At 47.3% G+C, this 21,230-nt stretch overlaps 1 protein-coding gene across 2 annotated transcripts; it reads right to left on the reverse strand.

Moving 5' to 3' along the window:
* Positions 1-827: 827 nt before the first annotated feature.
* Positions 828-20,984, reverse strand: CD83 (CD83 molecule). 2 transcript variants are annotated; one of them, XM_027524833.1, is made up of 5 exons: positions 20,786-20,984; positions 20,578-20,693; positions 7,229-7,439; positions 4,336-4,442; positions 828-2,413 (listed from the first exon to the last, which is right to left on the reverse strand). In XM_027524833.1, exons 1-5 carry the CDS (start codon positions 20,820-20,822, stop codon positions 2,285-2,287), a joined length of 600 nt encoding a protein of 199 aa, XP_027380634.1. In that variant the 5' UTR covers positions 20,823-20,984; the 3' UTR covers positions 828-2,284. The 2 variants fall into 2 exon arrangements, with proteins under 2 accessions (XP_027380634.1, XP_027380635.1); XM_027524834.1 differs by having other exon boundaries at positions 828-2,410; positions 20,786-20,956.
* Between the last annotated feature and the right edge of the window lie 246 nt (positions 20,985-21,230).

A 21,230-nucleotide genomic window follows, 5' to 3' on the forward strand; every position in this document is an offset into this window, starting at 1 on the left:
TGAGGATGGAATTGATACCACTGAAAGGGAATCTATAGCTTTAACAAGCATTTTACGGGCATTCATTTCACAAAGAGCCATTTTCCAAAGTGGATTCACCTACAGCGCTTCTGTAACTTTTACCACCACTTGCACTAGATTGTTCTTGCCATTTGGGGGGTAATGGAACGATTTGAGAATTTTGAGTCAAACTCCACAAGTCACAGGTACTGAGCCCCTGGCTTTACACATCCTTCTGAAGTAGAAACCCTCCCCATCATTCCCACCTGTGGTCATGGGTGTGGTCCAGCTGATCGTGTACTGCCTGGTGGCAAGGCCACTCAGGGGTGGATTCAGGAGCATCTCTGGGAGGAAGAGGCTGCTGCTTCAAAGAGGTCTGCTGCTAAGTCACTTCAGTTGTGTCCGACTCTGTGTGACCCCGTAGACGGCAGCCCACCAGGCTCCCCCATCCCTGGGATTCTCCAGGCAAGAACACTGGAGTGGGTTGCCATTGCCTTCTCCAATGCATGAAAGGGAAAAGTGAAAGTGAAGTCGCTCAGTCGTGTCCAACCCTCAGCGACCCCATGGATTGAAGCCTATCAGGCTCCTCCTTCCATGGGATTTTCCAGGCAGGAGTACTGGAGTGGGGTGCCATTGCCTTCTCCTCAAAGAGGTCTACCTGCCATAAATCCCACCCCACCCCCCCACTCAGAGGACGTTCTCAGCCAAGCTTTCATCTCTAGAGTTTCACCTTGGGTTCTGGTTCTCAAACTAGTTTGCAGGCCTCCCAGCACTCATCCCAAAACCTTATGAGTAGTTTGAAATATAAAAGAGAAAAGCACTCCCTCTTCACATGCACACATTTAATCACATGAAAACTATGACAGAGGCCAAAACAGTCAACTTGGCATTCTTTTAACTCTCTAATAATCGCGTGGGCAATATTCTCTTTGGAAAGTAAGTGAGGAGAGGGCCAAGTTTGATAAGAGAAACCCAATTGCCATCAGTGGAACAGTTGAGAACGCTCTTCTCCCCATGGCTGGTGACTCCTGAGTGTCCACGTCTTGGAGTTAACTTTTGGCTGCTGTTTCAAGAACAGACCACTCAACCGGCCTCACTTCCCCAAAGGAATTCATACATAAGATGATGGGAAAGTGTCCCTTCTTGCCTTCTTTGTTTGGGACGATGGAAAACATGAAAAATGAAAAGTATTTTCTCATGCCCAGAACACCACTGGAGTAATAAGGAAAATGACCAAAAGAAGTCTGGAATCTGGATAGTGCTTTATACTCTTTCAAAGCATTTTCACATACATTTTTTTTTTCAGTCAACACATATGACAACCTCTTGGTTTACAACAGAAAAAGCAGAAACCATGGGATCTTGTCCAGAATCAGACAGCTAGGCAGGGGGACAGCTGGCCCCAGCACCCAGGTTGCACGATTGCTCCAGCATTTTCTCTCAGGTCCCTACATGGCTCTCTCCCCTACTGCTGCAGTCTCTGACTTCTTCTCACCCTCCATAAGCACGTTGCTTGTCAGTTACAATGACATTGAACTGAAGATACGGATTTCAAAAGGAGAAACACCACAAATCCTTTTTTTGACAAGAATACACAGATGAATTAATAAAAATAAATGTGGCACTCTCTGCTCTTGCCTCTTTATGGATGTCTTTCCCAGATTCAAAAGGCCCAGTTGGGGGCAGTTCACTGACCTGCTATTTCTATGTACACATCCTACCCCTTGGTAATGGAAGGGCCTTCACGGCGGGAAATTAGTTGCTAAATATTTCCCCCTGTCTCACAGCTTGGCCTGTCGATTTCTCCCAGACACAAAACATCTGGGCTCAGACAAGAAAACACAGCACATTCAGAGATGTGCTCCAGATGTGGAAGAGGACAGCTGTCCTCAAGAGTCTACACAGGACCAGCTCCGGGCACTCGGATTTCCCAAGGTCCTTTTCCAACTGCATCTCGCCACAGCTTTTCTAGGACTGGAAAAAATAAAAAATACCCCCGTCCAAGAGGTTGACCAGATAGCTGAATAAAACGCTAAGCAGGTCATGAAGCAGCAACACTGTAAAGCACCCTGCAGGCGGCTCCATGCGTGGTGGTCACATCAGAATTCTCAAAGCCCTGCTCACGGACAGTGGGGTGGGATCCACTCTGGTATGCTTCGGTCAAGCGAAGGGCTTCACAGGAAGGATGTTGTCTTCACGTGGGGCTCATGCTTCTCCTGTCCGGGGTGACATGGATGCACACCACGGAGCCTTCGGCCTCAGAAAAAAGGTGCAGAAACCCTGCTCACACCAGTTCTGTCTTGTGAAGAGTCACTGGTTCCAGATGCTTATTTGGAGAGGTGACTGGGAGGAAAGCATGTTCCAGGACAGGTTTAGAAAAGTCTGGAAATATACTCTGCTGTCGTGCAAACTTCTGAAAAATAAAGTCAAATAAAAGAGAGATGTTGAGAAGTGAATAATTGGAAAAATGCATCACCTTGATTTAAACTTCATTCACTAGGAGCTGGCTGGGCAGCTCATCTGGGAGCCCTCTTGAGGCAGGCTACCTCACTCACTCTGTGGTGGGCTGGCATTGTTTCACTGGTATCTCTGAACCTTAACAAGGAGTCACAGACTGCGGTCATTTCCAGACCCTACCATTAGGATTTCCTGCATGGAAAGTCAGTGCCTATAGAAACGGGCATTTGCCAACAGAACACTAAAGTCACTCGTTTTTAAAATTTACCACCAGGTCATTCTAATTATGGGCTTTCCTGGTGGCTCCATGGTAAAGAATCTGCCTGCCAACGCAGGAGACCCAGGTTCGATCCCTGTGTTGGGAAGATCCCCTGGAGAAGGAAAATAGCAACCCACTCCAGTATTCTAGCCTGGGAAATCCCATGGACAGAGGAACCTGGTGGGTTACAGTCCATGGGGTGGCTAAAGAGTTGGGCACAACTGAGCAACCAAACAACAATTATCTTCTCACATGCAAATAACTCTCAAGACCAAGCTGTAAGTTTCTTGAAGGAAGGACATAGGTCTTAGCCTTTTTACATCCCCTCAGTGCTTACATAAAGCCCTGTACACGGCACATGCTCACTCATGCTGGATGCATGTCTAAAATAGCAACCAGAGAGATGAGTGTTGGGCCAGAGAGTTCACTAAGTGACCAGAAGGGCCCAGTGAGCAACAAGAACCGGCCCTGGAATAGCTCCAGGGTGACCCATGTCCTGGTCCCCAAATGGACAGTACTTCCTGTTCCTGCTAAGGCATACGAGACCCATCACTTCTTGGTGGGTCAGGACTGGAGCTGGCCCTGCTCCCCAACGACCACTGTCACTCCAGGTGAGCAGCCATGCACGAGGAGGCGTGGGGGGCAGAGAGGAGTCTCAGCTGGAGTCTGCACCCAACAGCTCAAGGGCGTGTCAAGGACACCCACGTTACAGGCCAGCCATCCTCCACCCAGGCCACGCCCTGCGTACCTCTGACTTCTCAAGGTTAATGCTTAAAACGTAGAGGAAGTACCAAAGTTATTAGAGGGAATCTCTAAGACAGCGGTCCCCAACCTTTTTGGCACCAGGGACCGTGGACCAGAGGTGGTGGGGTGAGGGGGATGGTTTGGGGATGATTCAAGAGCATTACATTTTTCGTGCACTTTAATCTGCTGCCACCCCTGACTGAACAAGAGCTACCAATCCGTGGCCTGGAGGCTGGGGACCCCTGCTCTAAGAGAAAAGAGTTCACGGGCAGATGAAGGAGACAAATCCACTACTGGAGTGGACAGACTTGCTCATCCACCTATGGGAAGAAGAGCACCTCTCCCGGTATTGGACGGGCAAGGTCCCACTTTCTTCCAGCATATCTATAAGCCCTGTTGGTGCTTTTTTAAAGACTTTTTTCTTGATGTGGACCATTTTAAGTTTTTATTGAATTTGTTACAATACTTCTGCTGTTTATTTTTTGTTTGTTTGGCCCTAAGGCACATGGAATCTCAGTTCCCCGACTAGGGATCGAACTCGCACCCCAAGCACTAGAAGGTGAAGTCTTGACCACTGAACAGTGAGGGATGTCCCGGCCTGCTGGTGCCCTAAGAGGATCCTTTCACCTTTCACAAACTTTCTTCACCTCCTGATTCACTTTCTCCACGCACGGCTCTATGCAGAACCACCAGATGGAGAACAAGCTGGGAGCCTCCCGTAGAGAGTCTCACTATCTGGGGACCTCAGTAAGGCCAGGGTTCTGAGAACAGGTCCCTTGCTATTATTAAATGATTCGCACCATCTACAAAACACATTAAGATTGGTGCCCCAGGTGATCTTTTAATAATGAGAGATGTTTGCAAAAGATACTTACGCAAGTGAAAATGATGAGTGTTACATAGAAAATAACCAGAGCCAACAGCAGGACGATCTCAGCTCTGTAGTTCTTAAAAGTCTCTCCTCTGTGTCCCTTAAAGCATCCTGCAAAAAGAAATAAGTAATATATGAAGCCACTGAACGGACTCGTCTACCAAGGTGAAAAACCAAGCATGCTTTGTTCTGGCTTTCTGAAGTCCTCCTTGTCGCCCCTCCTACCCTCGAGTCTGTCCCACAGGCAAGGACACGGGTTATACTGGCAGGGACACCGGACCTTGTGCTTACTCTGTGCCCGGCTGCGTGCAAAGGGGTCGACAGCCAGCATCTCACTGAACCTTCAGGGGCAAGGCTGAGCGTCCCCCGTTTGCAGAAGAAGGAACCAGGGCTCAGAGAGGCTGAGGTTCTAAGGCAGGTGGCAGAGCTGCCCTCCTATTATGGAACAAGTTGGTGCTGATCCGTCTTTGTAGGATCGTTAAAGCCCCTTCACCTTGAAAGCCTGGGGTTGACTATACTCACTAACTACGGTACAAGTGGTAAGAACCGCCTGCCAATGCAGGAGACACAGGAGACTCGGGCTCTATCCCGAGGTTGGGAGGAGCGGCCGGAGGAGGAAATGGCAGCCCACTCCAGTATCCCTGCCGGGAAAACCCCATGGATGGAGGAGCTTAGAGGGCCACAGTCCATATGGTTGCCAAGAGTCGAAGGCAACTGAGCACAACAATCAACAATATACGCTATTATATAGAAAACAGGTCACTAACAAGGACCTGGTTTACAGCACGGGCAACTCGACTCAATACTCTGTAAGGGCCTAAATGAGAAAAGAATCTAAAAACAGAGTGAATATACGTATATGTATAATGATTCACTCTGCTGTACAGCTGAAACTAACACAACATTGTAAATCAACTATATCCCTCTAAAAAATTTATTTTTTGAATTTTAAACAAAGCCGCTCCACCAAAGCCGACAGCAAAAGGGGGCTGTTAAAGGCTGTGGCCTCAGTGCTGGGCGGCGGGGCGGGGGTGGGGCAAGTCCAGGAGGAGGGACGCCTTCAGCCCAGGAGCAGACTGGGCGGAGCCAGGCTCTCTCGATGGGGAACAGCATCCAGCATGCTGTTTCGAGCAGCGAGGTTGCCCCTGGAGTCAGCTTGAGGGCTGGAGCAGGAGCAGGTGGACTCCAGGTGACTGGAGGCTTCCACCCCCAGGGTCACAGGGGGCCCTCCAGAGAACTGTGACCCCTGAAACTGGATTCAAACATTGTGCAGTGGTCTGGGGATGGATGTTCAGAGGTCTGCGACCCCAGAAGACAAGACCTGAGAGCCATTGTCCTGACAGTTCTAACATTTATTGAGCACTCGGTCACCCCTGGGCAGTGCACCAAGCATTTCTGTGCAATACCTCGTTCAATCGTCACCACAAGCCTGTGTCATGGATGATGTTATCCCCATTTTGAAGATGAGAAAAGCAAGGCTTAGACTCAATCAGAGGTTTGACCAAGGTCACATGTTAATGAGCAGCTGAGCTCATACTGGAACCAGATCCAAGTGGCTCTAGCCTGACCACTTAATTTGGCGACCGCAACGCCTCTGCAGAGGATAGGAAAGCAAGTCAGCTGTTCTCTGCTCCTTTGCTCCCCGCTCCCCATGGCACACACCCGCCCTCTCTGCTCTTCCTCCTGGATCGCTCCATTTCTCATTCACGTGAATGATACTCCGGGCTGACTGCAGGAGGCAGCAGGGAACAAAGCAGAGACTATATCAGGGCAGGCGTAAGTGCCACGAACGCAAACGCAGTGGAGTATAGGCCTGGACACTGAGAAGCATATAGGGTGTGTGTGTGTTGGTGCGAGATAGTGAACCAAGTCCAAATACTGAGGAACTTCCTTGGTGGTCCAATGTTTAAGACTTTCCTTCCGATGCAGGGGGTGACGGTTCCATCCCTGACTGGGGAGCTGAGATCCCACATGCCTTGTGGCCAAAAAAACAAAACATAAAACAGAAACAATACTGTGGCACATTCAATAAAGACTGAAAATGGCTCACGCCAAGAAAACTTTAAAAAACCCAAACACTGGCCCCTAACCAGGGCTTGCCCTCTCATGAGTGTGGGAATACGATCTTGAGTCAGATTCCTTTAAGCTTCTCCGTGGAAGGAGACAATAGCTGCTACACAAAGTCAGGGTCTCTGTAACGACATGTTTGTCATTTCAAGCCTCAGCCACTAACAAGAGTTGGGCCAAAGTCAGATGCAAGGCATATTTTAAACTACATCAAGAAAAATTACAGAAAAAAGTCCAAGGAGATAATCCTTATCTTGATACTTGAGTCCTGGTCTTACTGCACAGAGTAAAAATGTGCCTTCTACTTGGGAAGCCTCTTGTTGGACGCTTTTTCTTTGGCCTGAGTGGAGGGATGAGGACATCCAATTGCTGTAAAGTGGGAAAGAAATGCTGTTCTCATGTTGAAAAAGGCGGAAACATGTAGCAGCTCTCTTAGGCCAGATTAGAGAGCCCCCAGTGAGCAGAATATTGCACAGCTATCTGATAAATTCAAAACTACCCAGTTTCTCTGTCTTCCAAAAACTAGACTTGGAAACTTTCTATTGGCTCCAAAGGACTCTTATATGAATAAACAACAGTCAGATTTAGTTGCTTGACTCCATTTGGCATCCACCCCAATCAAACTGGGGTAGATCCCTTAAAGAACAAAAAGGAAAAACCAAAAAGAAGGCAGAGAAAGTTATGCCACCCTTGCAGCAGAATTTAGCTTTCAGCCGCAGATGTGATCCACAGCTTCTGAATTAAACTCGGATTGAGCGGATCAAGGTCAGGACTTACAGAAAGTGCTCTGTGCGGTGCAGGAAGAAAACAGGTGTTGTAGACCACCTCACCTGTCACTTTGAGGATCACGGTGCCAGTCAGGTTTCTCTGCCCTTCCTGACCCACCAGAGTGCACCTGTAGGTCCCGGAGTTGCAGCTCGTAGTGTTTTGGATCCTCAGGGAGTACAGCCTTTCCCTGGGGGCCTCTGAAGAGTTCCTCTGCTGAGGGGATTGCAGGTCTTCCTGGGTCACCTCCACCCTTTCTGCACCTCCGTCTGTGAGCTGTTAAGAAAGAATCACATACAGACTCAGGGACTGAGAGTATATAAACTCGTGGTTGCCAAGGGGGACGGCGTAGGGAGCGGTGGACTGGGCGCTTGGGATTAGCAGATGCAAACTTTACCCAGAGAATGAATAAGTAACAAGGTCCTACCGTATAGCACAGGGAATTACATTCAATATCCTGAGACAAACCATCTTGGAAAAGAATATGGAAAAGAACGTATACACACATAACTGACTCACTTTGTTCTACAGCAGAAACGAACGCAACACTGCAAATCAACTTTACTTCAATAAAATAAATTTAAAAAGCAAGAATCAGATTTGCTTCATGCTCTACTGTCAGAGCCCACAAGCCCTTGGGCCTCTGAGACGTCAAGATTCTACCTCTTGCTTTCATAAAATCTATCCTCAGCTGGCTGTTTTAAAAGAAGATACTGTGAGTATGTGTGATGTTTGCAGGGGGGAGGAGAGAATCTAAGAGGATTCTTTAAGGTTCCATCTCTTTTTGGAATAAGATCAGGACTGCATTTTATGATTCTCTGTATCCCAACTTCCACTCTACGTGAAGCAGTGTTCCTGTTGACCATAACCTTGCGTCATTAATGATTACGTGATGAAGTGCATGAATCAGGCTGAATCACATTCTCTTGCTGGTTGTTGTCTATTCAATGTTCTCTTCTTTTCTTCAGATACCAACTCATCCAGTGACTGACTCTTATTTTTGTAGCTCAGGGTTTTATTTAGAAAATGTTCCTAAATCTGTTAAGGTCATTGCCAGACAACTTGACAAAAAAACACAGAGATTCAGATGAGCAAAGCCTCCCGTGAAGAGTCATCCTGTTCTTCAGAGACTGCGCACATGTGGGCTCAGCCATGACCCTGCAGGATGTACCACACTCAGCCCTCTGCTGCGGCAGGAAGGCAGCTGATAACAGCACCTCGTGGAAACTCTCTGTGTCAGGCCACTTGGCAGTCGCACCAAGACACACGTGGAAGGGCGTGTGTGCGTGCTAAATCGCTTCAGTCGTGTCCGACTCTTTGCGGCCCCATGGACTGTAGCCCACCAGGCTCCTCTGTCCATGGAATCCTCCAGGCAAGAATACTGGAGTGGGTTGCCATGCCCTCCTCCAGGGGACCTTCCCAACCCAGTGATCGAACCAGTGTCTCCTTGGCTCCTGCACTGCAGGCAGATTCTTTACTGCTGAGCCATCAGGGAAGTCCCCATGGAACGGCAGTTATGACTTAAATCACTGAAGTCAGGATGGATCAGCCCGACAGGAGTAGATGCCAAGTTTACCCACACTAACCTGGCTGGTTTTCTTTCCCCGAACAATCTTTGTTATTAAACTGGTGGAGTCTTTCCATCATCTCCTAGTTCCATGATTAAGGACACACCATGTTCACCATCAATTCTCTCTCCCCAGGTATATTTTTAACTGGCCTAGTTAACTTGCTCATTGGTCCTCCACTGAAACGTTTTAAAGCTTCTAAACCTGATTTACATCAACAGGAAAGCCAATCACTGTTTTCAGAGCTCCAGGGCAGCCCTGAGCCTTTGCTGAGTGACTGGGGACCAGCAGGGAGCCTGGGGTCTGGTGGCATTCCTTCCTGGTCCCTGGAGTGGTGCCCACACCAGAGGGCCCCTTAGGAAAAGACACCACTGCTCTCTCTGGCTCCACCTGCCACTGTTTGATCTCCTATAGGGAGCATCTCCTGTAGGAAGCACCGTACAACTCCTCTCCTAGTTTCAATAGGCAATCAGCACAGGGAAATAAATGACCAAGGAATGCGGGGAACAGAGGCAGAGGCAGCTCAAGACAGGAGACACACACGTGTGTGCACACACACCCCCTCCTTGGTTTCTGCTTCAGGTATTAGGTCAGGGGATGCACCGTGAGGTCCATGCGAAGCTCGGGTTCCCGCCTCCGCGGCCCCAGCTCCAGCGAGCACGCCTGTGGAGTGGCCTGCAGAGACATCTGGTGGTAGATTTATCGCTCCTGCAAGAATCCCTGCTTCATTCACTCCCAGCACCGGGCTGAGACTAACAGCTTCTCTCAGGCCGAGTCTCTGAACATCAATCCCAATGCTTGAAAGTTCTGCTGTGTTGAAAAGTTCCTTCCTAAATAATCAAGGATCTACAGACTGGGGCATTTAGGTGTTCAAAGAGAAAGCAAGAAAACAAAAGAAGGAGTTGTGGTCAAGGAACTGTAGGCATCCGACTGATTCTAGAACACGTCTAAGTTAGCCCAGTTCTCTTTACAGGCATGATGAAACCAGTAAGTGTAGCCTTATCACGTACCTGCACCTCTCCCCTCACCCACTGCTTGACGAAGAGCTCCCCTGGACCACAGCTTTTGGTGGGTCAGCTGCCCAGGACCATCCAGGGTCAATTGCTTCCAAGACTCCCCACCCCCACCCCCACCTCAAAGGCCAGTTTGAACCAATTAACTCACTCAGCTTAATCTCTGCAGTCCCCGTGATGCTGTCTCATCCTGCTTTGCTTTTCTGAATTAACCTCCAAATGGGTTCAACTCAGATTTCTTTCTAACAGCACAAAAAGTGAACGTGTTAGTCGCTCAGTCATGTCTGACTCTTTGCAGCCCCATGAACTGCAGCCCCCAGGCTCCTCTGTCTGTGGGATTCTCCAGGCAAGACTACTAGAGCAGGTTGCCATTCTCTTCTCCAGGGGACCTTCCCAACCCAGGGATCAAGCCCTGGTCTCCTGCATTGCTGGTGGAGTCTTTATAATCTGAGCCACCAGGGAAGCCCCTCTTTCTAACCAATATCACTGGAACTCAGTTTTGCTAGAAATCCCTGTATTCGAAAAGATGTGACCTTGGCTGCAACAGTCATTTTGAGATTATCTACCTCTGGTTTTCTCCATCAGGGGATCTTCTCTCCTATCCAGTGACCCCTCCCTCAACTCAGAAAGGCCTGTCTGAAAGTCAAGATCAAAACTGAGAGCCCCTCTGAAAGCTGGTAGAAATATAAACTATTGTGCTTTATTTACATGAAGATGGGCCCCTCATCACGATGGCTGCTGGGAACTGCTGAATCGAGTGTGCGGTGGGGATCAGAACTGACTGGCAGTGGCTTGCTGTCTACTTGCAGAAGAAAATTCATTTTTAAAAAATCAGCAGTAATAACAAAACAGTAGTTTAAGTGATGGTCACATTTCCACAGGTGTCTGGCAAAACCTCCGGAGAGGTTATTTTCAAATGGCAAAGCAAAGGCAGGGTGAGGTCATGAATGAAAGAAGGAGAGGAAAGTCAAAGAATCCCAAAGCGGCCTTCAGAATCCTGATTTACTGAACCGCAGCAGCCCTCAGTGAGATCAGGCAACAATATCTTAACTTTCACAGGGTCATCTTTCAATGACCCCTTCCTGGGTCTTCTTGAAAGACCCAGAGAACTGAGAGAAGTACTGGCTGATAACCTGAGTTCTCCTGCCAAAGTAATGAACACTTCTCTGCGCCTGATAACTCACTGTAACAAAAGGACGCTTCTGTAAATTCACGCAGTGCACCTGGGAATTGTTCAGAGCCCTCCCTTAGCTTCAAGCTGTAGGTACACACGTTGCCTGTGCTACTCGCCCTGCCTTTTGCGTACTGCTGCAAAAATTTAGTTGTAGTTTTCACATTAATGTCACATGCTTATGATGGAAGTGAGGCGCTAGCAGTCCCAAGAGACTGCACGCAAAAGAGACTTCACGCAAAAGATCAAATCCTCGGCTTCAGCACAGCGGCCAAGCAGCCGTCACACTGCGGTATAGGGTGACTTAGCCCTGGCTGAAGCAGCACCGTTCAAGAATCAGAGGAATTTCAGGGGGAGGAACATGGAATTACAGCAAATGGGCCATCCTCAACTTCGCCTGGTTTTATGAGTTCTTATAAACACTTGAGCTGGCTCAAAACCAACCACTGGCAAGAACAACTCCCAGCATTCCAAATCCCAAAGTGTTTCATTGCCTCTCTGCAGAAGCGTTTTAGGAAATAATAATTTATAACAAAAGGAACCCTCAGATTCATTCACAGCCAGGCATAATTGATGGGGACTATTCAGCGCACACTCTGCGAGGGCTGGACCACAGCACGAAGTGGGCAAATTAATTCCTCAAAACATTCACCCCAATTATGTTTTTAAAACCCAAATTCCGTGCATTAACTCTTATGCTGACAAATTCCTTCCAACTGAAACAGAAAAGGGTGAAATATAAGACATCCCATTTTCAGAAGGCCTATAGACCTTTGACTTATCTCAAGGCCTCCAATTTGACTAAATAATTTAAACACCATATTCATTCTCTAAGAAGGAGACCTAAGCCTTAAATTAAAATAAACTCTCTTTAATTTGCTGAATACTTTGCCAACAAAGGTCCATCTAGTCAAGGCTATGGTTTTTCCAGTGGTCATGTATGGATGTCAGAGTTGGACTGTGAATAAAGCTGAGCGCAGAAGAATTGATGCTTTTGAACTGTGGTGTTGGAGAAGACTCTTGAGAGTCCCTTGGACTGCAAGGAGGTCCAACCAGTCCATCCTAAAGGAGATCAGTCCTGGGTGTTCATTGGAAGGATTGATGCTAAAGCTGAAACTCCAATACTTTGGCCACCTCATGCAAAGAGCTGACTCATTGGAAAAGACCCTGATGCTGGGAGGGATTGGGGGCAGGAGAAGGGGACGGCAGAAGATGTGATGATTGGATGGCATCACCGACTTGATGGACATGAGTTTGAGTAGACTCTTGGAGTTGGTGATGGACAGGGAGGCCTGGCGTGCTGTGATTCATGGAGTCGCAAAGAGTCGGACACGACTGAGGGACTGAACTGAAATGGACTGAAGTCAAACAAATACAAGAAATAATTTTAAAGGCATGTGAATTAAGTTTTTTTTTAAACTGGTGTATAAATTTGAACTAGAGAGAAACAAATCAAGTAAATATCTAAATATGGCTGAAACAGAATCAATATTTCAGTCAAAATCCTTACTGTGAGAAGTTCTTTAGAAGTTTACATAATTTTACCCAAATATATGCTAACTTCATAGATTACCATAGATTACCTAGATTACCATATACCATATTTGTTCCATTCCTACAGCAAAGAATTTTGATTTGACAACCTTGAAATCTGAATTTATCACATATATGATGTGTTTGGAATGTGATAGGAAAGTAAAAGAAAAGGAAGACATTTTTTGAGGGGAAAATATGTGTGCACACATATATGCATATAAATATTTAATCCAACAATTTAATTAAACATATTTAAAGGAATGGACATTAAGTACTTAAAGGTGGTATTAAATTAATCTGATATATTCCAATCACATTGAACAGCTTTTTTTTTATTGCATTTCCCATGCACTAACATTCATGTACCTTGGTTTCTAACTCAATTAAAGTGCCAATATAATCCCCATTCATCATAAAAACAGCTCTTTATAACGTGCAAAATAGTTTGGCTCAGAGGTTGATGTCATAATGAGGGTAGAATGTATGAGCATTAACATCGTTTTTTTCTAAGTGTAGTTTTATTGGAAAAATGATTTTCCACTTTGAAATTTACTGGGTCTAACAGACAGATTGGATTTATGGCTGTTAACAGAGCCATGAATATGGCAGAGGCAACATAATGAAGAGCTTTGGACTTGGGCAGATGTGGAAACAAACCCCACGGCTAGCTCTGCTCTTGGCGAAAGGGACTGAAGAGCTCTCAGGCTTCATTTGCTCCCCTGAGATGGGGGAAGGGTAATTAACATCTCCCAAAGTTGGTGTGAAGACACCAATGATGACGTAGGTGGATCATGGAGCATAATGTCAATCACACCTAAAAATGTTACCACTCTTTTTTTTTCACAGCTAAGGTTTCCTTCAGCATTCTAAATACTTTCCTGAACTTAGGAAATATTCAAAAAAACATTATTTACTGAATGAATGAGTAAATTTTAAAAACAATGAGTAAGTCGATCCAGAATCAGAGGGCCTGAGGTCAAGCCCAGGCTGCTTAATCAGATAACTGGGTCATTGCTGGGAAATCCCTTCACCTCTGACTCCCATTTTCCTCACCTGTAACTACCTACTTCCCTCTGGGTTATTTTAAGGATCGAATGAGAAAACATAATAGTGCTTCTAAGTGGTAATGTTGGATATAGCAACTGGGGTTGTATCCCATAGCTTTCTATCTCCACCCACCCATTCAGTCATTTCTTCCTGCTGATCCTTCCCGTCTCCTCTCTGGCAAAGCTGTTCTAGAAGTCTCAATCTCTGCTCTAGAAACAAGTTATTTTTCTATCCACAAGGTCTCCAAAATAGCCAGAATATTCTGAATTTACTACGGCATCATTGTAACTGGCAAACCCCTCTGGAACTAGGATTTGAAGAGAAGGTTAGGTTACTCACTGTTCATGCCAATCATCCTTCTCCCAAGAGGTTCTTAGGGATCCTGCTGGACCTTGGAGGGGCATTCCTGAATTCTGAATCCTATGAATTCATATTCTTCAAGGGTGCTACCTCTCATTCTAGAAAAGGCACACTGGACACAAGCCTGGCCTCTGTGACCAGAGAGACTGGTTCTGATGAGTCCATGACCCAATCAATCAAAGCCACTTGAGCATAATCAGACATTTGTTGAGATGGAAGAGGCGCAATCTTTTCCTTGGCACTTGACCTTGGGAGGACAGACAGGTCGGCAGTTATTGGTGACTATCTCACTGCCTCGTGGAGGCTGACAATAAAACCAACACAAAGGAAGGGCAAGTTGAGAGACGGAAAGTCACCAAGCCCTGTGGACAGTCACGAGCCTCCACATCTAGCGTCAGTCCAAACTGGGTAGCTTAAAGCAGCAGAAATGTATTCCCTCACGGTTCTGGAGGCCGTTAAATGCAGCATCAAGGTGCTGGTGGGGCCACGCGCTCTCTGAAGGGGAGAATCTGTTTCATGTCTTGCTCCCAGCTTCTGGTGTTGCTGGAAACTGGCATTCTTTGATCTGTAAACACATCACTCCAGTCTCTGCCTCCATCTTCCTGTGGGGTTCTCCCTTTGTGTCTGTGTCTGTCTCTGTTTTCTTTTAATGACACCAGCCATTGGATTCAGGGCCCACCCTGATCAAGCATGACCTCATTTTAACTTGGTTACCTCTCCAAAGACCTTATTTCCAAATAAGGTTCCACTCACAAACACCAGGGATTAGGACTGACACATGTCATTTTGTGGGACACTAACCCACAACATCAACCGTAACTGAAGTATGAACTACATTTTCATTTAAAAAAACTGTTTCAACTATAGAAGCCGATATATTCCCTTTTCTTGAAGCCAGTTTTGAAGGATTACAAGCCTTCACAACAAAGATTGCTAATGGATAGGTGCACCTTGCCCTGCTCCTAAAATAAACGCGGCACATAAGGGAGAACCTCACACGGCTCCAACCTCAAGGCCAGTGCTGTTTTGTCACTTGGGCTCACATGGCTCCCACTCCTCAGGGGAAGAGACACCAGGGTCTAACTGGACTCAGAACCTCTGTTCTCTAGAACTGACCCAGTGAGTCGGGTCATAAGTGAATATGAATTGCCCACAGCAACGAGCGTCTGTCTTTTCCCTTTGGCTTTCCCCATCGGGACCAATAATCCTAGACAACTACCTGTTCTGGGATCTGTCTTCTCTTAGACAATTGAGACAAGAACATGTGTAGATTAACTGCTGCTCCACAAAAATATCAAGTGATATTCACAAGCCTTGGGCTCTTACATCTGTACCAAAAATACACAACACACAGAGAAATTTTACCCGGGTATACCTCAGTGCAAAAACAAAGTCAAAAATGTGCTTCAGGGTGGAAAGAGTCTTAGGGAAGTACTTTAATTCAGCTCTGGTTTGAGCTAAGGACTGTTGGTAGAAATTTTGGGGTTATCCCAAGGGTTTCCAGAAAGGGCTTACGGAGAACAGTTGTATTAATAGAAGGAGGAAGCCCCCTTTTAAGGTAATGAATCTCTTTTTAGTCCTGCCCTACATAAAACCTTCCCTTATGTCACTGAGACCTTCTCCTAACTTCCTCTTCTTTGTGAAGTGACAAACCCATATACAGAACTAAGATAATCAGTCGCCATGTGATTCGGGTTCCCCCTTTTATTTATGGAAAACGAGTGTTTGCAGTTTTTAGTATTTCACTCTCAGCTGCCTTTTCCCTCCCACCCCTCTTCCAAGCTGAAAGATTTTTAGCAACACTTCTCATCATGGTCCAAAAATCTCAGTGCCCCATCACTTTCATCTAGCTGGGATTTCTTCCACAGCCTGGCTCACTGGTCCCTAGATCCACATGGACAAAAGGACTGGTGACCAAGAGAGAAAGGGGAGGCAAACCCCAGGCCCGCGTTGCAGGCTCACAGTTAACCCACCGGCAGCTTCACTGCAGCGCAAGACTGAAGCCTGCCTCTGACACTCATTTGCTAGGATGAATTATATTCTACCTCTCACCATAAGAAATACGATTTTCTTCTGACATATTTTCCATTATGTTGTCCTCTTTGCTTAAAAACTGTCAAAGGCTCCTTGATGCCAAATGGACCAATTTCTAGCCCATATGATTCAGCATTCAGGGGTCTTCACCCTCCGTTCCCAGCCTGTTGGTGGTACTACCTGTTGGTCCTCTGTGGTATAATCCTCCCTTCCAGATTAGTAGTTACCCATCAGCTCCCCAAACAACACCTGTGCGTTCTTGTGTCCAGGCCTCTGTCCTCTGGCCAATGTTCTGGATTGGTCTTAGGACAGCCACTGCCAGGCCCAGGACCTGGCACACACTTGGGACATAGAAATATTAACTAAATGATGAAAATGTAAATATGACAGACATCTGAAAACTAACTTTATGCCTTTCATAGTCTGACCTAAAGGTTATTCAATCAGGTCAAGTAATACCGGTCCCAATGGGGATGATACAACTTTTCTTTGACGCTCACACAGGCCTTGTTTTTTACATTGCAGTGTTTCGGTGCTTCTGTATTTAATATATAAATGTTTCCTTCTTCTCCTAAAACATCTCAAGTCTTATCTTAAAGCAGACAGCATTCTAGAATCAGGTAAGTGCGGTGAGCGGCATGCGTCGTCTCCGCGTGGGGCCGTCAGAGTTGGTAGCTGTACGCTGCTACCTGCCCGGGCCGTTCATCAAGCCTAGACCCTCTGTGGGCTCCTCCTTAGCGCCTCCTTGCTTTATGGTTCATTATCACACAAGATGCTATAGAGACAGAAAATAGGAGACTGGCGTTGCCCACGGCGGACGGCTCTTAACAAACACATCAAGGACGAGTAAGAGCCATGGAGCGACTATCCTGGAACTTTCCAAGGGGCCACATACAAGCCATCAACCTGCTCTCCTTTAGTCCCCAGGAGAGCCCCTGACTTGCCACAGCTGCAGCTCTTCTAAATATGATAAAGTTCAAGTCTGCTCTAGCCTCTGAAATCATGGTCTCACTTCCCCTTTATCCCTTCCCTTGGAAATCATCTAAAAAGGGCACTTGTCTTGTGACGCAGGTCTGTCCTCTCCTCCGCAGTGTCACTCAGAGATGAAACCTGAGTTTCATCTCAGAGATCCTCTTTCGATATGTATCCACACAGGCCGTGGGGGCTCCCAGAACCATAGGAGATGGAGATGTGTTTCCCTCGTGAGTAACCACTCATCATTAGCAGTGGCCAACCCCACCCACGCCCAGACGCTCCGTGCACCAGCGCCATCCTGCCCCTCCGGACCTACTGCAGCCTCGTGAAAGAGAGCATGGACCAGGCCGCCCCACGAGAAGCACAGACTGGCCCCTGAACGGATGGTCTTCCTCCTGGCAGACACGGAATTGTGCTATGATCTTCTTATGCTAGAAATCTAATCAGAGGTCACAGCCGTTGGTAGAAGAGGGCTGGCCCAAGGCCTATGTGCCTTATAATATCTCAAAACATCTCCTCCCAACAACCACAATCTATTCACAATCTTAACAGCTACGCTGGATGCATATACTGCATTTTCTATTTCTTTTCAATCATTCACTCTGCTTTAAAGGGTACAATACAGGAAGGGAGGAGAGGAGGTCCCATTCTTGGATCCCAGTTGGGAAGAGAAAGAAGACTTGTGCTAACTGGAATGGGGCTACCAGTGTCCACTCTTGGCTCCACCTTTGACCCCATGCCCCGTGCAAGTGTAGATTGCATTCCTCAACCCCAATCCCCTGTCTTTGTATCTTGGAAACACAGAGAATAAGATGGACATTGTTCCTTCCCAACTCACCCGAATGTTGCAAACACCGTCTGCTTTGAGTCTTTTGGTAAAAGGCACATGATAAGAAACACACGGTTTACATGGGCTCTTTTGTTCATTCCAAGTAATCAGTGCCAACTGGACAGTGGCAGAATGCTCCGGGGTGCCAGGGAACTGAGTGGTAAATGGATTTTTTTTTTTTTTTTTGGTAAATGGATTTTTTAATCGTGAGTCATTATAACCGTAATTGTGGGATGCAGAAAACCTGCAAGAATGTGATTCAATCTGGCGGATGGAGAAAACCCACACTGCAAAGGACTCTCTGCTTACTTGTCCAGCACACAGCCCACAACTGTGCAAAGTGGTTTTACCAACTACCCTACTGATGATGCAGTGAGGTTGGCTGTGGTCACCAGACTTAAATTCCCCACTTTATAGCTACCTCTAAAGCTTCAGAGAAACATTTTACAAGAAAGTTGTGGGTGAAAATGACAAGATAATCTTCTGTAAAACAAAGAATTTTGGTATTTCACCACTGGCTTTATTTCCAGAACACTCTATTGGTTTTTGTTGTACAAGCACAATTGATGCAAAAAGTATAATTACTGGGCTGGAAAATAACAAATATCTACAGAATATGCTGAGATCTGTTAAAAAGAGCTTGAAAAACAAAGCATATCGCTTTCAAGGTATCTGATTAGTTTACTGAAATAGCACAGCTCTCCTAACCACCACGACTCCATCAGTTTCTTCCTTAAAAAAATAAATTGGGCATGATTTTTCAGTGACCCTATTCCATGAACCAACAGAAAAAAGACAATGCCAAGAGACTATTGTCTTTTTTCTTAGCAGAGCTTTGAGAGCCCTTCAGGGTAAAGTTTGTAAGAACTGTGTTCAACAAACAAGCACATACATTATAAGGTTACATCACCAGCTGACATCCAAGGAAAAGCCAGAGGTTAATCGCTCTGGTTTACTACATCATTCCAAATGACCTCGTGCAAGAAGATTTAACTTGACAACTGTTTGAACTTTACAGTCTGAAATTTCATCTACTTGTTTCATAAGTACTTTGCAATTACTCCCCTGGGGATATTAATATTGTTTTCCCTTTTTAATCAGTCTGGAAAGGATCATGGTTTCATGTTTTCTCCTCCTTTTAGATAACCAAGTCCCTGCCTGGCCAGCCCAAAGACACTTTCATTTTCTTTAAGGAATTAGGATAGAAAACAGAAATAACAAGAAAGACCTCTAAGAACTTAGGCTATGGAGCCAGATTGCTGGATTCAAATCCCAACTCTAGCGTTTAGCCAGCTATGTAATAGTGAGTAGGTTACTTTAGCCCTAAGACTCAGTTTCCTCATCAGTGATAGGCTTTATCTCTTAAGTCCACTGGAACTGCTGATGCATGAAGACATGTACCTCAGAGCTTGCCAGATGGTGACTACCCAAATAATACTGGTTTTCCAATATTTCTGTTTAAATACTATTGTTTTTACAAGGGAACAATTTTGGAATTGCTGTCTTCTCTGATCCCACAGTGACTAAGGTGGAAATGAAGCAGGAATAATAACAAACCTATTTGCATACATAACACAGGGCCCCCGAGCCTCAGCACCATTTCCACCGTGCATAATCACAAAAGGTTGGCCTGAATTCACTGAGCACCTTTGAAATGAACAGGGCAAAGGCTGGGTGCCGTGCAGGAGACACAAAAGCTGTGGCACTGTCCCTAGGGAACTGACAATCCGGTGAGGAGAGAACACAAAGAGATAATGGTCCTAGGCTGCCTTGTTAAATGGCTAGATACTTGTGCAGGTTCTCACAGCATCTTTTATGGCGGGCAGAAGAAAACCCAGCGTTTTGTGGAAAACTACAAAGGCACAGAGATTGCCGGCAAGGTAAGATGACCAGGAGTTGGTGATGGACAGGGAGGCCTGGCGTGCTGCGATTCATGGGGTCGCAAAGAGTCGGACACGACTGAGAGACTGAACTGAACTGAAGATGACCAATCAGCTAACCAAAGCAAGGCTGGGATAGCATAGTCACTGGGCTTCAACCCGAGGTGCCATTGTGGCAATAACCTCATTAAAGGTGGTGAGCAAAAAAATATAAATAAACCGGTGACAGCAAACAGTTGGGTTTGCAAGGCCACCACAACCACAATCTTATAAGCTGAAAAGGTTAGAGTTGAGAGGAAACCTTAAAAAAGCGTCAGTCTGACTCAATCCTCTTGTTGTAGGGTAGGTGACACTGCTCTTACACACGAGGACCCTCCAATGCACCATCACACAGAAGCCCTCCTTGCTGGAACTTTCAGAATGCTCAGAGGGAAGAGAAAGGGATGGGGAGGAGGCCAAGGGTTTCCCTGAAAGGGGATGACTGGCAGATAGCTACCATCCAAAAAAAGAGCCTACATCAGCTTCTATCTGGTCATCCTTCCCCTCAAATTGCTCCCTCCCCTCTCCCCAAACGTATGAGCACCGCAGTCACAAAACAGCAGAAATAATAAATCCAGAGACATGCCTCCGGCCAATGTCAAACCTTCACCAGCTGCCTTCTCCCTGGCCTGCTGACCACAACCACAGGTGGCCTCTAGAATTAATCCAAATAAGAGATTTTCTGCTCTCCAAAACGTCTTATCTGGATCATTCTTCTCAGGCCACCTTTAGAGGCAAGAAGATTTGAGGTCCCCAGGGGAACGACATCTATGTCAGCCTGTACCTGGATGCGAATGAGCTTAGTCGCGATGGGAGAGGCGTGTGCGAAGACCCGGTACAGAATGCAGTTATCGGCGATATCCCGGACCCCCAGCCACAGAGGGTCACCGGCCCGAGCGAGGTGGTTCCCCCTCCTGCAATTAAACCACCAAACCCTAACCCGCCAGCCTGGCCGCACTTACCTTGGCCCAGGAGACCGTGTAGGTGACCAGAGGGTCCCAGGGGGCAGTGCAGGGCAAGTCCACATCCTCCGAACAGGCCACCTTCACCTCCTGCGTCGCGGGCGCCAGGCTGCAGGCTGCAAGAGGGAGAGAGAGCTGCGTGAGCAAGCGAGAAAAGAGGGTGTTGCGGGGAGGCGGGAGGGGGGCGCCGGGCGTCCGCAGGCCCTACCGCAGCTCAGGAGCAGGAGCTGGAGCTCGCGTGACATCGCTGAGGACTGCCGGTCTGGGGCCCTGGCGCCGGCTTTTGTACCGGCGATCACCCGGGACTTCCCCGGGCGCCGGTCCCGGGGGGATCCCCGCGGGCGGCGGAAGCGGCGGTGCGCCTCCCCGGCCCCCGCGGCGGCCACCCGGAGAGCCCCGGCCCCGCCCCCGAGCTCGGCCCCGCCCCCGGGCCCGGCCCCGCCCCCCTTGGCCAGGCACTTCCCCGGAGCCCCCAGCCCGCGTTGCTGGTGCTGATGCTGCTCTGGCCTCTACCCTACCGCGGCGACCGCAGTCCCGGTGGAACGCGCCGCTCCCAGGGCTTGGCAGCCGCGCGCGCACACGCCGGACACCCTGCAAACAGAGGCGGGAGCCAGGCGAGCCGGGGCTGTTAGGTCCTTTGCGCGGAAGCGAAA

Source organism: Bos indicus x Bos taurus, chromosome 23 (assembly GCF_003369695.1).
Source record: "Bos indicus x Bos taurus breed Angus x Brahman F1 hybrid chromosome 23, Bos_hybrid_MaternalHap_v2.0, whole genome shotgun sequence".
NCBI classification, from domain to species: Eukaryota; Metazoa; Chordata; class Mammalia; order Artiodactyla; family Bovidae; genus Bos; species Bos indicus x Bos taurus.